The sequence below is a fragment of the Rattus norvegicus genome, chromosome 13 (genome assembly GCF_036323735.1).
Source record: "Rattus norvegicus strain BN/NHsdMcwi chromosome 13, GRCr8, whole genome shotgun sequence".
Taxonomy (NCBI): domain Eukaryota; kingdom Metazoa; phylum Chordata; class Mammalia; order Rodentia; family Muridae; genus Rattus; species Rattus norvegicus.
Genome location: NC_086031.1, coordinates 40265181 through 40283528, shown reverse-complemented (window position 1 = coordinate 40283528; position 18348 = coordinate 40265181). Strand labels below are relative to the sequence as shown.

Here is an 18348-nt window from a genome sequence, read left to right as displayed (position 1 = left end):
TGGTGTGATTCTGATAGGTCTGCCTTTATATGTTACTTGACCTTTTTCCCTTACTGCTTTTAATATTCTTTCTTTATTTTGTGCGTTTGGTGTTTTGACAATTATGTGACGGGAGGTGTTTCTTTTCTGGTCCAATCTATTTGGAGTTCTGTATGCTTCTTGTATGCCTATGGGTATCTCTTTTTTTAGGTTAGGGAAGTTTTCTTCTATGATTTTGTTGAAGATATTTACTGGTCCTTTGAGCTGGGAGTCTTCACTCTCTTCTATACCTATTATCCTTAGGTTTGATCTTCTCATTGAGTCCTGGATTTCCTGTATGTTTTGGACCAGTAGCTTTTTCTGCTTTACATTATCTTTGACAGTTGAGTCAATGATTTCTATGGAATCTTCTGCTCCTGAGATTCTCTCTTCCATCTCTTGTGTTCTGTTGGTGAGGCTTGTATCTACAGCTCCTTGTCTCTTCTTTTGGTTTTCTATATCCAGGGTTGTTTCCATGTGTTCTTTCTTGATTGCTTCTATTTCCATTTTTAGTTCCTTCAACTGTTTGATTGTGTTTTCCTGGAATTCTTTCAGGGATTTTTGCGATTCCTCTCTGTAGGCTTCTACTTGTTTATTAATGTTTTCCTGTGTTTCCCTAAGGGAGTTCTTCATGTCTTTCTTGAAGTCCTCCAGCATCATGATCAAATATGATTTTGAAACTAGATCTTGCTTTTCTGGTGTGTTTGGATATTCCATGTTTGTTTTGATGGGAGAATTGGGCTCCGATGGTGCCATGTAGTCTTGGTTTCTGTTGCTTGGGTTCCTGCGCTTGCCTCTCGCCATCAGATTATCTCTAGTGTTACTTTGTTCTGCTATTTCTGACAGTGGCTAGACTGTCCTATAAGCCTGTGTGTCAGGAGTGCTGTAGACCTGTTTTCCTCTCTTTCAGTCAGTTATGGGGACAGAGTGTTCTGCTTTCGGGCGTGTAGTTTTTCCTCTCTACAGGTCTTCAGCTGTTCCTGTGGGCCTGTGCCTTGAGTTCACCAGGCAGCTTTCTTGCAGCAGAAAGGTTGGTCTTACCTGTGGTCCCGAGGCTCAAGTTTGCTCGCGGGGTGCTGCCCACGGGCTCTCTGCAGTGGCAGCAACCAGGAAGACCTGTGCCGCCCCTTCCGGGAGCTTCAGTGCACCAGGGTTCCAGATGGCCGAGATGTGTATGCAGAGTGCAGTCTCTTAAGGTTTCCCAGGCGTGTCTGCCTCTCTGAGGGTTTAGCTCTCCCTCCCACGGGATTTGGGTGCAGAGAACTGTTTAACTGTTTATCCGGTCTGTTTCCTTCAGGTTCCGGCGGTGTCTCAGGCAGGGGTCCTGCCGCTCCTGGGCCCTCCCCCACGGGAGCCCAGAGGCCTTATACAGTTTCCTCTTGGGCCAGGGATGTGGGCAGGGGTGGGCAGTGTTGGTGGTCTCTTCCACTCTGCAGCCTTAGGAGTGCCCACCTGACCAGGCGGTGAGGTCTCTTTCCCACAGGGTCTGGGAGCAGAGAGCTGCTTTGCTTGTACTTCTTTATGACATCCATTGGCCCACATGGTATTTTCTGTTTCCCTCCCTTGCAGGATGAGTGGAGTTCTGCAAGCACACATACCCATAAATGTAGTTTTGCATTCTGCTGCGGGGAGTAGGAACATTTGGGATTTACTTGTTAACATTCAGGAGACTCTTTTGCACTCTATGTGGAAAATCGGTTTCGCCCCTGAATGCATAGCTGTCTTCTCATTCAACTGGAGCCCCTTCACATGGCAAGTTCCCCGATGCAGAATTCGCACAAGTCTGCCTAGGGAGAAATTTATGTGGCTTTCTGCTCACAGAGCGATGGCCCCAGAGTGAATAAGATTCAGTGATTCCAACTGGGCCAGCACCTTTCGATCTGTTTGGAAATGTTGCTGCATTCCTGTGAGGGAATTAGAACACCACAGTTTCCAGGCAGAATCAAGTGGAAATTCTTGCAAAATTTTATGCTGAATTAAAAGTATATATCATCTAGGGAAAAGATAAAAAGCTCCAGCTCTCTCCGCAGAGCCAGTTTCTGGTTCGTTGGGGTTTTTAATTCTCTGTTCTCAGGGTCCCCTTGGTGGTGGCAGATGGTCAGAGATTCAAATAGGAGCATCCAAGTCACACCCAGCCAGTGGATGGCTCCTGTTTCCATGGTTAAATGCACTCTCCTCCAAGGAGGGAACCTGTCTCCTCTAAGGAATAAGTTGGTGCACAGCTGAGGCCCGTTCAGAAGCAGCGGTTTCCCCGCCAGCATTTTGGTTGTGCTTATTCTTGGGGGAAGATTTGCACTTACGTTAAGATAGTGGGCAGGATGGGTCGCTGAGGAAAGTCATCATAGCAGAATGGGGAAACGAAGGTTCAAGGGGAATGGGAGGCCAAACAAAATGTGTCTTTTCTTAGGTGTTCTGTTTCTCTCCTCCCTGTATCAGAGAGATGGGGTATAATATCTTGGCCAGAGTCAACAGGAAAAGACTTCTCCTGCTAAAAGCTAGATCAAGAGCCCTGACCACTTTACAATGGCACTGGCTGCCAACACTAATGAACTGGGCTGAAAGTCACGGATGTCAGTGTGCTCAAGAGAACAAGGCCTTGGATTTGTTTTACTGAGGAACAGTGATCCCAGCAGCTCAGCCCAAAGTGTCACAGCTAAAGACCACGCCCTTCGAGCCTTAGCTGGAACATCTCTCTGATGTGACACATCCACATATGGTGTAAGTCTATGAAAAGCAAAAATGCACGACTGGAGAATGAGAGGGGGAGATTGTGGCATGAATTTAGCTACACACGAAAGCACTTATTGGCCAATTACTGAGGACCTACTCGGTAATGACAGTCACATGGGGCGGCTAGGAAGAAAATAAAAATTGTTTGAAAATGAGTCAGATCCTCTGACGTTGTGAAACCAGAGACCAGTGTGTGTGTGTGTGTGTGTGTGTGTGTGTGTGTGTGTGTGTGTATCAGCACATGCACACCTATGTGCATGCAGCTGAGTGTGTGTTAATGTCTGTACAGAAACCAGAGGAAAACTTGAGGTCTTGTTCCTCAGACACCATCTGCCTGGTTTGCTGAATCAGAGCCTCTCACTGGCCTGTGGCTCGCATAGTGCACTACACTGGCCAGAGAGCCCAGGGGTGTGTATGTCAGCCTCGTCAGCACTGTGGTCATGGGTAGTTGCTGCCTTTCCCAATTGGATAAACAAACTGACAAACAAACAAAGCCCCGTAGTGTTGGAGACTGAACTCAGGTTCTCAAGCTCTCAAGGCAAGCACTTTATGAACTGAGCCATGTCCTCGGCCCTCGGATGTTCATATTTTTATTATAAGATAGGGAGTGTCCAATCATCTGGAAAACTCAAAGAGGGGCTGTCCTTAGGCAGAGAAGAACTTAAGGTGTAGTTGTATGATTTGTGTGGGATTTGGTTGGAATGAGAATGCCCTTTGAGGTAGAAATGTATTTCCTTGGATAGTTGGTTTTAAAAACTTCAACTGGAATTTATTTGGGCTGCAGGTTATAACAAGAACTATATATTAAAAATAACATGATAGGAGCTATCAGCACAGAAACCTGATTGTGGAGGAACCGTAATCTACCCGAAGGTAGAATGCTTACCTAGGAAGTGTCCGGTCCCAGCCTCAATACTTTGTAATGGAAAAGAAGAGGCAGAGCCCCTACACTTATGTCTGGAGACACAGTTTCTAATATGAGTTTCATTGAGTGAAGGTCTTCAGCGTTCACGTCATTTTCTGCTCGTAAATAAAGCCCTTAATATTTCAGAGTCAGGACAATGAACTATTTCCTTGGGGTTTGGAGCCCCTCAAGATTTGAGTTCCAGCCCTGGGACCTACATGGTGGAAGGATAGAACCGACAGCCTCACACTGTCCTCTGCTTCTAGAGTATCAGATGACGCATGCATACACGCATACTAAATAAATAGAGTATAATAAAGACTCCAGGCTCAGTTATGTTAGAACTAATTACATCTCAGTTAGTGTACATGTTTTTTCTTACAAGTTTTCATTTGTAAAAGATTCCTGACCAGTGATTGAGGCTAGAAGTAATTTAGTATCAGGTAGGGAGAATAAGGAGAGATTGCTTAAGGTCAGGATACACCTTACCCATAACCCCTTAGAAGGAAGCGAACACACTCAAACCTCTGTCCAAGGCTAGATTAGTAGGAATAATTGTCTTGTTTTCCTCACATTTGGGAAGCAGATGGTGGGCTGTGAGAGGACTAGGAATCTGAACCCTCCTCATCAAATAAGCAAGGAAAGGAAACTGTCACAGGGTGTAAAGCCACTTCATGCTCTGTGATTTCTTTTCTTTCTCTTGTTATTTTCCCAGGCAAACAGAGATTTGGAAAATGAGAATTTTAAATAGGTACCATCAGGGAATAAATGACAGAATGCTCCCATCACATACAAAAGGCTTTTCTCTATAACCACACTCATAAAGGTTATTTTAAAAATATTAACTTGATTTTCTTAGCAGTGGTTTACAGAGTGCCATGAAGCTTCCATTCTGAGCTGCAGCTCTAAAAAGCGATTGCTTTTGAATAACCCTCAAGTTGTTCCAAGTATCAATATTCCCAGTAACATTATTAATATTCCCAGTATTACTAAGGCATCTGGGTTGTACGAGATGGTCTTAACAATTTCTTTTCTGGCCCTCCTTTTTCTTTGCCTTTAATTTTTTTTTAAGTATAAAGCCAAAAAAAGAACTATAAAGAGAGAGATGAATAGGCATTTTTTTTTCTTGATCTAGTGACTTCTGCAAAGAACTTCTAATTACATAGGAGTAGTAACTCAGCAAGGTATCCGGAGACAGTTTTAAGTAAGTAGAAGAAAAAACCAACATGGTTTTATTTTTGTTTTATATGGTGTGTGTGTGTGTGTGTGTGTGTGTGTGTGTGTGTGTGTGTGTGTGTGTTTCCTATGTGTATTCAAGTACATATATGTGTGCAGTCCATAAGTCAACCACAAGTTCTGTTCCTTTCCTCTTCATTTTTGGAACAAGTTTTCTCTCTGCACGCGGCGTACACAGTTCAGCTAGGCTGGCTGGTCAGTGGATCCTAGGAAACTCCAGTGTTTGTTGCCTAGATATGGGGTCACAGACATGAACCATACCTGGAATTTTCAATGTGGTTTCTCGTAATTAAACTCTGGTACCCAGGCTTGTATTACAGTCACTCTCCCAACCGTCCCATCTCCCCAACCTGCTTCCCAAGCTCAGACTACAGGGATGCATTTACGTCCCATGGGTGCAAATAAGTAAACTAAGGAGTGAAATGTGACACTGACCTTCTATGCGGATGGTAAAGTGCGTTCCAAGAAATGAGTTCTAAGATGAGTGTCATCCCATGCAAACCAGGGACACCATCACAGCTGCTCACCTCAGTGTCAAGAGAAAATCTAAGCAGACCATTGTCACATAGACTATTATTGCTCACTGAAATGACTTTACATGGGACATATTTGAAAACTGAGTCATGGGTCAGGCAGGTCTGAGAACAATATCACAACTATATGATTTATGTTAGAGTTGATGAACACCATGGGAAGAACATCTCTCCTGTATAAACAGAATGAAGCTTTGGCAGGTAGTGCTGATCAGGTCTACCTCACAGGCCTGGGAACCCAGTGGTTCCCTTTTCTCTCATTATGCCATCTTCCTGTCTTCCCTCCCTTTCTGTTCATTTCTCCTTTCTTTCTTCCTTCTCCCCTCTCTACTTTCTTTCTTTCCTTCTTTCTTTCTTTCTTTCTTTCTTTCTTTCTTTCTTTCTTTGCTCATTCTGCCTTCTGTCTCCCTTCCTCCCTCTGTTTCTGTCTCTGTCTTTGTCTCTCTCTGTCTCTCTCTTTCTTTCTCTCTCTCTTGTTCTTTCTGTAGGCTTTAAGTCCTTCACTGATAAAATATAGTATAGTTACCCATAGACTCAGCATGGCAAAGTTGTTCTCGAAGAGAAGTCCTTAGTAGAAGGCTGCATTCTTGGAATATTTTCTTTACATGTCAGTGAAGTCAAGAAGAAGGGGCTGCTGTACTCAGATCAGTTAGAAGGGGCTGCTGTGCTCAGGTCAGTGAACCTTGCTCATCTCTGTTCCCCACCTAACCACAGCCCCTTAAGTAAGCCATCTAACCTTTCACTAACTCAGCTTTCTCATCTTCCAAGCAGATGTAATGATATTCCTAAAGTACATTAAAATGATTAATAGATGAGAGAGTTCTTCAATGAGCTCTGCTCAATTTTAAGCTATTAATAATTTAAGACTTGAAAATATAGGGGTGGAGCAGCCTTCCCTTTCCCCGCTGCCTTTTAATTTTGTTTCCTTTATCATGTCTATTTTTCTGTCATACATGTGTATACACATGTGTGCATTATATGCCAGCTGTTTTATGTATCTGTATTAAGTGTAGGAACTGCAAAAGATAGAAAACATAAGATACTTATCTTTCTGAGTCTCCCTCAATTCACTTAATAAGATTATCTCTTGTTTATGTTTCCTTGCAAACTATGTAACTGTTGTTTTGTATTTTTTTTTATTTTTAATGGTTGAAAATTTTCCATCATGTATATAGACCCCATTGTCCTTCCCTCTTCCTTTACTATTGGACACTTAATTGAGTCCCTTAGTTTAGCTGTCATATTTCATCAATAAACATTGATGCTCAGGCATCTTTCTTGGTAGAACTTGGTTGAACACTGAAGGAGGGGCCCAAGGTCAGCGTCATATCTGCAGAGTTGAAATACACATGGACTACTCCTGAACCATTGTTAGTATGCTATCCTTTAGAAAGTGAACTGACAGATATGAACTGTCCACTGACTAGCAACTTTATTTATAAACGAATGTGAGCATGAGAAATATGAGGCATAGCCACATAACACAAGTTATGGACTCTAGGAGACAGGACATGCATGTGTGAAATATTTGTGTGTTAAAGGGAGAGGTTTTTAAGGGACAAAGTGAATGATATAGGGTATATGATTTCAGAGAAACTGGTTATGCATGAGGAAACATCTTGAGTGGATCATGATGCAGATCTGGAAAGTAGATGAGGTGTCTGTCCTTCATAAAGGGGACTCACAAAACAGCATTTAGCAACAACGTAAGTTAGTGTCCCATGGGGAAGGAAGTGTCACTTTGGGGATCATGGAGGTTGTATTAGTTACCTGTCTCTGTGCTACACCAAAACACCTGATGAACATAATCTAAGGAAGGCTTTTCTGGGCTCACAGTTTGAAGATACAAACCATCATAGGAGAAAAGGCGGTAGGTATCAATCCAATTCAGAGTGGCTCTCATCTCAGTTTTCCTAGTCTATAAATTCTCTCTCACACATATATAGACATTTCTTTTCCAAGATGGCTCTAGATACTACCAAGTTACTACTTGAAGTTAACATCACGGAAGTCTTTGGACATAGGTATTTAAAGACAAGAAGTCTCAGGACATAGAACATGTTACAGCATAAGCTGTAGAAATACTTGTGAATCACTCTGAAAGATACAGCTGAAGATCTCCACTGAGTTGGCAAGGTTGTGAAACAATTTAAATTCTGTAACTGAAGGGTTACTCCTTAAGCAGGAAGGTAAAGGACTCAAAAATAGTTTCAGGAAGTTCCTAAAACTGACCAGATTAACCAGTTCCTTCCCTGCCAGCATAAGCAATAAAAGGCTGAGAACCCCCCTCCAGCTAAGTGAAGCCAAGCTGCAAAGACCTCCCAAGCCAAACAAAGCTACAAAGACTCTCAGACTAGATCAGCTGCCTGGAAAATGCAGAAACCAGCCCAATGCTGGGAAGAGGTTTAGAGCAAGCGAGGTACCTGAATAGGACACTCTTTCAACCTGCTGAACTGCCTGTAGGCTGTGAAGTGTGCTCCAGGTTCCCAGTTTTGTGAGCTGTCAACATGCTGGGGTAGGCTTTGGTCATGCAGCTGTCTGTGCATCCTTTCTGATCCTATATGTAACTCCAATAAAATTCATCAGTTCACCAAGTTGGACTTCGGTGGTTTCCATACTTTGGTCTGTTATAGGTTTCCTATCTGGGGTAAGTAGACATGAGTCTTGCATCTCCCCAGGAATAGTTTTGTCATACAAGATCTGTTAACTTGGCAAATTGATCAAATGGAGATTGAGTTTGGGATATTGTAGTGAATTCAGAAGGACAGGTTATAAGGGAAGAGAGAGGCTAAGGAGATGTATACATGTGAGTGCAGATACCCAAGCCAAGAACAGAATGACTGTAATGATGTTCCCACATTTCCCATTGTCCCTTTCTCCTTTGCTTACTCTCTCTCTCCCTTCTTGCCTATGTTCTTTCCTTTCCTCCCCCTTCCTTTCCTCCATATGGCTCCCCTCCCTCTCTACCCCATTTCATCTTCCTTCCTTTCCTTCCCCTCTCTCCATCCATCCATCCCTCTGTGTGCCCACCTCTCTCCTCTCCTCTCTTCTCTTCTCTTCTCTTCTCTTCTCTTCTCTTCTCTTCTCTTCTCTTCTCTTCTTTCTCTCTCTCTCTCTCTCTCTCTCTCTCTCTCTCTCTCTCTCTCTCAATTAAACCCAAAGCTTTGTATATCTTAAGCAGCTATTTTACCTCCAAACTCTATTCCCCATTCCTCAAATCCTTAGCTTAGGGAATAAAGGAGAGAGGAAAGACACTGACTCATCTAAGCTTGGGAAGTATGCCCCAAGAAAATGACTGACAGCCCCATGTTAGTGGGAAACCATCTTGAAGAATGTCTTCATGTTTCTGTTTTTTAGAATGGAAGAAACTGTCCGAAGTCTGTTACAGAGCCAAGGATCTCCAGAGCAGAAAAAGGAAGAACCTGCTAAGATCACAGCCTACCAGGTACACCATGTTTCTGTGTCTTGGCTGGATACCAATGTGTTTGGTTTGATTTTCTTCCTGGGATTCATGAAGGCACCTTTATTTTGAGGTATCTTAAACATGTTTATTTATCCCAATGTTTCCTAAAATGCCACCTTGTAACAGTAGGTTCTAGATGTGCCTGGAGGGTTGGACAGGCATCATGTTGTCCTGTTTTGTGGAGGTGGAAGCGGTCTGTTGACCTGCTTGAGGTATATGATATAGGCTTACTTGAAGAGCGTTTGTAGGAACTAGAGCTGGAAACCTGAACAGTAGGAAAACCTGAACATTAGAGAATGGAGGATAGGCCATTCCAGGCTGAGGAGCTGCATGTGTGAGGAACAGAGTAGGCCTGTGGAGTCTCGAAGATCATAGTGACTGACAAGAGAATGGCTGGGACTCACTAGATGAACAGCATAGGGTGATCATTGAGTTTTCCAATTAAAACTGAGACTCTGACTCAGAAAGCATGATAGAGAATGATTGAGGTTGACCTATGGCCATCCCATGCATAGACATGCAAATGCATACACGAACATGTACATATACACCAAAATGAAGAGTTCTATCAACCCAAAATGGTGTCATTTGTTCTCCTTCATAGATCACTAATAAAAGTACATTTTCAGAACTCTTTCCTCTCTATACCTCAGTCTGTTAGTTCCTAGAGAGAAAGGAGTTATTAATTTGAATTCAGGGTACACAGAAGTGGGTATTTTGTTCATTGTGCTTGTGGGCTTTACGATCATATATGGGTTATAAAAAACACAGAGATCACATTTGATCACTCAGCAAATACTTGGTTTCTGAGACATAGGCATGTCCATAAATGGGCTTGGCAGCACTAAGTTCCTTGTACGTTCCCTTTATTCACCAATTATAGTGTTGTAAAGATGGCGCAGTGGTGGCACAGCTTATGTAAGACGCAGCTGACCGTGCTAGTGGATCTCCTGTTATGCATCTTTCTCAGGTCATGTACTGAATTTTGTACAATAGCCAGGAAATTTGGTCCTTCTTAATATGGGATATCTTTACTCCACCTGACATAGATTTTCTAACCTGTACCATTTTTCTGGATGGAGCCACACACCTGTGTGAAAGTTCAACCTCTGGGAAAGCTGTAATTTGCTTGGGTTTCCTGGGTGGTGCAAGTATTTGTCTGGAGACTTCTGTTGTCATTTACTATGGAATAGCAGAGCCATAGTATCTGGTGTTTGAGCTCTACACCTATTCTTTCGCACACATTAAATAGGGTCAGATTTTCTTTGCTGGGTACCTTCCTGAGTACATTGCATAATATCGTCCTTGTGTAAAGTAGAACTTTTCTTATTCAGTGTGAATGCAGTCAAAATAGGATAGGTATTTCTGCCTAAAATTTGAAGAAATGCCCCTGTGCCACTCTCACCATTTCTTTTTAATTTAAATGATTTTCATTATCTCACATTTTATGTATAAGGTCATTTGTGTGCAAGTGTACATGCTTGTGTATGTACATGTACCTATATGCATGTACCTATGTGTGTACCTGTGTAACTCTATGTACCCCTGTACAGCTGTGTGTATGTATATGTATGTACACATATGCACACATGTACATGTGTGTGAGATGTGCCTCTTTGTACAGGTGTATATGGTTTATATGGTATACATGCACACGTATGCACATAGAGACTAGAAGACAACTTTAGCTGTTATTCCTTAGGCTTTATCCATTTACTTGTTTGTGACAAGGTCTCTCACTAGCTTTGAACTTGCTAATTCAGCTATGCTGGCTGGCCAGGGAGCCCCTGTCATCCATATGTTATACTCTCAGTGCTAGGACTAAACACATACAATTCTTCACCTGGGTGTTTAAATGTGTTCTAGTAAAGCCAGATGGCCTTGCATGCTCTCATCTCAAGAGACCCTGCCTAGGACTTCCCATTCTCTATAGACCATCACTTAATATGGGCACAAATCAGGAATCCTGTGCCTACTTCCGAGTATATAAAGACCAGCTCTTTTGTCAAGGTACAAATGGTTGGTATCATAAGCTCTATTAAGATTGTGTGTCCAGCATCCTCTAAAGTGGATATTCTTGTGTCTACCTTAAGCTGGTGCCATAGATAACTATTGAGTCCCAGATATTTCCAGGTGTCCTGAGTGCCATTACATAGAACCACTGTGTGTTGAGGTTAAAAGCTGGGTACATTCTAAAAACCCAGATCAAAAACTCACTGTTTCAAAATTACTATAAATGGGTAGGGACTGGAGAGATGACTCTACTTGTAAAGTAGTTGTGCAAGCAGGGGACCTGAGTTCCATGCCTAACACCCATGTAAAGTAAGGTGTGGTAGCACACACACTTGTCATGCCAGCACTGGGGAGGCAGAGTCCACAGGATCCTTGGACTGCACTGGCCTGCTAGTGCAGTTCAACCAATGACACCCAGGCAAAAGAAACCCAGTCTCAAAAAACAATACAACAAAACAAGATGAAACAAAACAAAAACAACAACAACAAAAAGAACCAAAACATTGTAGATGGCTTCAGGGAAACAACCAAAATTGGCCCCTGACCTCCATGTGGATAAGTCCACATGTGAACACACACCTGTACTTGCACTCATACATACACTATGGAAGGAAGAAAGTCACAAGCATGTAGGACAGGGAGTGGTAGCACTCAGGTTTACAGCGGAAGTGCCGATCTTTGAGAGATGGAGCCATTATCCATATGTGCAGAGAAGCTCCTGTGTACACTGGGATGGGCTCATTACTCTGGGGAGGAATGCAAGACATGAGAAGTTTTCTTTAGGGGACCCCCGTGTCTTCATCTGCTTCCCTCTCTCTTTAACTCTGTGGCTCCTACTCTCTGGATATTCCAGGCGTACTGACAAACCACGCTACAATTGCACACAAGAGAGAGTCATGGAGCATCTGTGAAACAGAACAACAGTTAGGAGGCAGACACATTGCCTCTCTTTCTACCATGATGCGTACCCACGGGCAGCCTGGATGTACTTGAATACTCATAGCACTTGTGATGAATTGGCTTTTCACGGGCCCCTGTGTCCCCAGCTGCCTGAATGCTTCTCTGTTTTAGCTGCTGTACTCCCTCGTGCTTCAACTTCCTTTAAAAAAAAAAAGGAATGTGAATTGAATCACATAAGTTAATTCATTAAAAATGTGACAGCCAAATGGGACGAGGAACAAGACTTTGGACCTCACACAGAAAGTCTCTGTGCTCCTCATTTTTCATGCTTTAGAAAGAGTTTGGAACTAAATTGGGGAGTTCCAAATATAAATGTCCTCAGCGGGCTATAATGTTGTTAAAATGACACAAGAATAAAATGTCAAATGCCTTCTTGAGAATTCTATTCTGTTTGCACACTTAGAAGTCAACACAGGGAGAGAGTTCTTGTTTCTGTTTCTTTTGTCTATGCGTGCATGTATATTTATGTGGGGGTATACATGTAGATCTATGTGTAATAAAATGGGGGACAGAGGTCAGTTTTGATGTTGTTCCCCTGGTGCTGATTACCTTTTGGAAACAAGGTCTTCCTGGGCCTGGAACTTGCAAAGTAGGGTAGGGTGGCTGACCTGTAAGTCCCAGGGACCTGCCTGTCTCTTCCTCTGCTATACTGGGATTACAAGCACCTGGCATTTGCTTGACTTTTCATCAAGCTGGGTGCTAAGAATTGAACAGAGGTCCTTTTAGTTGGCATAACAGGTAGCCATAAAAGTAGAGTAGAGATTGAGTTCAACAAATTAAATGGTCGTCGCAGTAGAGAATTTATAGAACTCTGATCATTCACAAGGACTAGAAGAGGGATCACACTGTTGGAGTTTGGCTTACTTGGTTGTTCCATTTTCTCCTCTTGGATAGCCCTATAATCTGAGCCTAGGACCATCGCTTCCAAACATGGGCTTCATGAAGGCACCTCGTCCTCCATCCACGTCTAAATCAGCTTAGAATTCTCATGGATTGCCCTTGGGTAACTTTTATTAGTTTACATTAATTGTGCAAACTACTAGGCATCACAGTGACATTTTGGTATACACATATTATGCAGGTGACCATATTTACCCCTTCTGTATTTTATAGAAAAAAATTTCCACTCTATGCCACTTGGTTCAACATTTAAATTACTTTGTTCATCCTTAAGTAATTCTTCAAAATAATTACAAGGTATGATTAATTATGGAGTAATGCCCCGTTCCTGGTTATCCTAAGATGCGTTCATCTCAAAGATAAGTGTTTAATATTAATTAATCTTTCCGTGTGGGAGTATAAGAACAGACATATCATAGCACATGCATGGAGATCAGAGGACAAATTGAGTCAGTTCTCTCCTTTCAATATGCTCTGAGCTACGATGTCTCCCACTCTGTCACTGCCCTCTGTTTCAAGCTAGCTAGCCCGTGAGCTTGCTGATCATTCTCCCATCTCTGCCTTGTCTATTCCCCAAGAGCATGGGGAATATAGATGGGCATGACCACATCCTGCTTTTTACACGGGTTCTAGGGATTGGATCTGATGAAGCATCTCCCAGCCTCAGATATACATGCTAATCTTGTCTGTTTTACACTGAATGTTCACAGCAATGTCTGGGACTGCAACACTGCTGCTTAAGACCAGCCTGGGAAAATTGTTAATTTTTGACACGTTAGTTATAAATGCCTTTCCAATGGACTAAAACTCATTCTGTAGGCCAGGATGGCCTTCTGATCATCCTGCCTCTACTCCTCAGTGCTAAGATTACAAGTATGCACCACTGTCTCCTGTATATGCGTTACTGGGGTGGACCTGAGGGGCTTTGGATGCAGCCTTTGAACAACTGTGCTTAATCCATGTTGCTTATAGTTATAACTCTTACCGAAAACAATGGGAAATTTGTTATCTCAAACTTTGTTTTCCTTTTACCATCATGATTTAAGTTTACTCAGAGATACAAAACCAAAACTGTTAGTACCCCACACAGAAAAGTCAGAATTAAAAAAAATATGTTCCTTAACATTAAAAGAAAGAAGAAACGGCTTTCTTTGAAAGCATCTTTAATAACCATATTCAGGGCATAAAATGTACATTTTTTTACAAACTGTTACCATGATACTCTTTTCTTTTTCACAAACAAGGCAGCACAGCAAAAATTAAAGTGTGTGATTTGTATGTTAGAAAGGTCTTGCTTTCTGGCTCTTCACAGCCTTGTCTGAATCTTGATATCACTTAAAGAACTAGCCGTGGAGTCAACTCAGTGGCCACAGCCCTGAATCGACTGAATTAAAACCATGATCATGGTTTTAATGCTTGGTTTTGATGTCTTCTGTGACAGAACAATCTAGTACTTTCTATGGTCCACAGTGGTTTGGCTGGGAACCAGGGAGATGCTTGAATACTGCCCCATTACAATCACAAGTTTCCCTTCCTATTGTGGGAGACAATGAAGTTAGAGTTTGGAGCGGAGTTCTCCCCACAATCCCTAGCCTTCTTAAGCACGTAAGCACACACACACACACACACACACACACACACACACACACACACACACACAGCATGCATTCTTCAATACTGAGTGGTTCCTACATTTACTTGTTTTGGTATACACCCTGGCAGTCACATAGCCAAGAGAAGAGACGCCACTGTGAATCATATGAGCTATTTACAAAGGGTTTCCTCTTTTTCCGTGCCATTTAAATTGCTATTACATTTATTTACCTATCTCCTTTTTCTGTGGAGTTGGGGGTGGAGAAGGAATCAGGTACTATTGCACACCTATAGAGGCCAGAGGACAGTGTACACGAGCCTGCTGTCTCCTTCCGTGATGTGGGTCCTGGGGATCCAGCGCACACTAGTCATCTGGTATCTTTATCCACTAAGCCATCCTGTTGGCCCACTTTTACCATTTTTATTTTAACCTGAAGAAAAGATATAAAACATTGATGAGCAGTAAATTCATCCAGTACACATGTACAAGCTAAGGGGGAAAAAAATGGGATCTAAAGTTCTGCTGTTTGTAGAGAGAGTAGAGAAGTCTTGGCACAGTTATTTATAAAATGATAAATAATTGGGATATGAAATATTTTTAGTGAGTGCTGTTATTTATGTCTGAGGCCTATAAACTTAGGAAGACTCTTGATTCTGCGCTGAGAGATTTGCCCTTTTCTTAGAATCTCTCTGAACTCTGAATTGCTGCTGGAGTGGAGAAGGTGCTAAATGGAGTGTTTTTATTATGTGTTAAGTTTTAAAGGACTGAAATGATCCCTTGAGGGAGCAATTTTTTTAGTTCCTCTTTTGCTTGGTTCTAAGCAGTGTCCTTTATTCACAGAAGGTCAGATCAAAGTATGTGCTTTGATTCACAATAGAAAAACACACTGCCCTTTGTTGAGGGTGGGCGTTCATTTGCCTTTTGATGACTATACAAGATGAGTTTTATGATTTTGTACCTAAAGTAATTACTTCTCAGAATTCTAGAATTTTCTAAAACAGTCTCATTTTAGGAGTAATTTCTTCTTGCTACAATAACTAGTGATTTTTTTTTTGAACTCATAATCCCAAAGTCATGCTGATGTGTGTGCGTGCACAAATGCTGGTATGTGCATATGTGTTTGTATGTGTGCACAGGTCACCGCAGATATGTGTGCCTGTGCTTGTGGAGGCCAGAGAGTAACATCCAGTGTCATCCCTACCTTTTTATTTGGCAGGGTGAGCATATCTGGTGGTCAGAGGACAACTGGCAGGAGTAGCTGTTTTCCTTTGACTGTGGAGTGAGGGTGTCCCCTAGATCAAACTCAGGTTTTAAGGATCAAGTGTTTGTATCTGCTGAGACTTCTACTGGGTGCCACCAGCTTTTGTGAAACAACATTTCCTCGTGGCCTACAACGTTCTCATTAAACTAGACTGGCTCACCCAGTAAGCCTAAGGGACCAAGCCAACTCTACCTCTGCAGCCTACAAGCACACTACACAATGCTGGCACTAATCTTTGAAACAAACTGAGGAGTTCCCCAAGAGCATTACAACCTACCTCATTCTCAAGAATTTCACTGTTCTTCTGAGTTCTGATTCTATTTCCTCATTCTTAATTTCCTCCTAAACCTGATAGTCTGACCCGGAGACTTTTACTAGTGGGTATTTTAAACCTTGAACTGAATTCTCATTGAGTTAAAGTAGAACAGGGTTTCCCCTCTGAAATAGATATAACCTATAAATGAATGCTGCCCTGGAGAGATGCATTCCCAGCTCACTTTAGCACAAGGCTAGACTTCTACTATACTCAGATATCGTATAGGTCAGCAAGGCCCAGGTACAAAAATCTAAAAGATGGTGCTCTCTTTGGTAAGTGTGTAGCTTGGGTAAATTGAGATGCTTGAGATTGTTAAATGGGCTTATCAGTTCTATCTTCCTTTTGGGAGACAAATGAGTTTGAACAGAGCCAAATCGTAGTATCCATGCTTGAACTTTGACCTACCTCCTTAACTCACCCCAGGCTAACACACTGGGCTTAAGTTTTAGGACTTGACTTACTGCTGATTCATGAAGGTAGAAGCAGTCTCGTAGAGGGGTTCACTCTTTTAGAATGAGGAAATCATAAGGGAGTGGAAAAGGCCAAAGTAGCCCTCCTTATTCGTTTTGTTTGCAGAGTGACCACAACTGTCATAAGAGGAGAATGGTTTGGGAGAAAGGCAAGAGGAATGGAACCTTAACAGAGGTTTGTTAACTTACTGAAGCCCTTGCAAGATCAATGTGTTAACGGAATGACAGCCACATCTTGAGCAGTGTCATGGGCTTCATGAGTTTCAAAGCTTGGGCCTAGGTATTGCTCAGCACGTTGTAACCTTGCATAAGGTGACCATCTATTCAAAAATGCCTTCCTTGGGACTCAATAGCAACCAAAGGCCTTAGGCTGTGATAGGATTCTCATCTAGTCTGGTCTAAACATATAATATGCTCCTGTAATTCCTCAGCAAGTAACCTGGGCTACTCATGTCTTTGATAGTTTTGTTTCCCAATTGATTTAATGTGTGGGAATCATTGAGACTTGTTCAGTTCCTCGGTGACAATCTGGGTGTAGCTAGAGTTCACTGACGGGACAAAACTGATCAGATTGTTGTGTATTAGACGGTTATTGATTTGATTTGGAGAGCCAGACAATGACTGGCTCGTCAGAGAGGCCAAATCTACGGTAGTTGCTGAATCTATGAGGCTGGACAGAGTGAAATGTTGCAAACAAAGGGATATGCTCCAAGAAAGACTGTATAATCTGCACACTTGCTTCCTCGTTAGTGGCACCATTAAAGAACCATTCAGAGGTAAAGCCTTGCGAAAGGAAGTACGTCATTGGGATGGGCTTTGATGTTTTATAGTCTATCCCCACTTCTTGTTCCTTTTGTGTGAAGTTTCCCATGTGAAGAGTAATTGTGATCACTCTGCTTTCTGACTTCAAGGCCAGACTCACGCTCCTGCCACCATGTTTTCCCTGTCACTATGGACAGTATCCCCTCTGAAACGGAGGGTATTGTCATGGTGTTCTAAGCAACTGAAAAGTAGCTGATACACCCCAGGAGATGGTTTGTAACCAGCTGATCCTTATGTTGAGAGCCCAAGGAAAGATCTCAAAGGAAGTCCAAACTAGTCACACACCCAAGATCTTTTCCTTCCTCTGTGGTAGTTAGAGTTAATTGTTTAATCTAACATGGTCTAGACACATTTGATAGGTAGGTCTCTATGCATGCCTATGGGAAAACTCACCTTCATTGTGGGTGGAATCATTCTTGATCTGGGTAAAATGGAAAAGGTGAGATAACGGCAGCATCCTCTGACCAGATGCAAAGTGACCAGCTTTTTACTGCCTCTAATAGCATTGAGATTGACTGGGGGAGGAGATGATAAATGATTCGTAACCAGCTAAGACTTGCCTTACCTTTGCTGCTTTTGGAGTATGCGGGTTGTGCTAACATGTCCCTGAACGTAGTCAACTCTTAAAAAGTGGAGATACTGAAGAAGTCTGGTAAGCATTGTAGTCTCCCTGTCCTCCATCTCTATCAGCCAGCAGCCTCGCTTAAATGTGAATAACACTGTGTGATTCCTTTTGCACAGAACTTGTGGAAGTTAATATGAGCAGAAAACAATCAGATACCAGAGAACTCAGGGAACATTTAGGATGTTCCATGGATAACCACAGTAGTCCTGTGAAGGGCACCTACTAATAAACCAAGTTCATGGCCCCTTAAACCCACTAAAAATCATGTCTCACCATGGCTTTTGTTGCCGTCCCTGCATAAATGAATGGCCAAGATTCTTTCTGCTTGATTTTGTTGTCGGATGAGATTGCCACCCAAATGTGTCCTCTTTTGGTAGATTTGATAACTCACTTCTAATCCATTTTGTTGTGTACCAAATTAATTGATTAACGAATGAATTAGCACAGCAATCCCTTTGTCTGCCTGCTAAGGCGAAGTTGATGCCTTAGTCTGAATGAGGAAG

At 42.3% G+C, this 18348-nt stretch overlaps 1 protein-coding gene across 16 annotated transcripts in view; it reads left to right on the top strand.

The window, feature by feature from the left end:
* The window catches only part of Nckap5 (NCK-associated protein 5), a 913274-nt gene that overhangs the window by 552321 nt on the left and 342605 nt on the right, over positions 1-18348 (top strand). For all 16 annotated transcript variants that reach the window (XM_017599040.3, XM_039091169.2, XM_039091162.2 and 13 more), the window contains one exon: positions 8779-8866. In XM_017599040.3, the coding sequence (XP_017454529.1) occupies positions 8779-8866 (88 nt within the window). The remainder of the gene's footprint in view (positions 1-8778; positions 8867-18348) is intronic.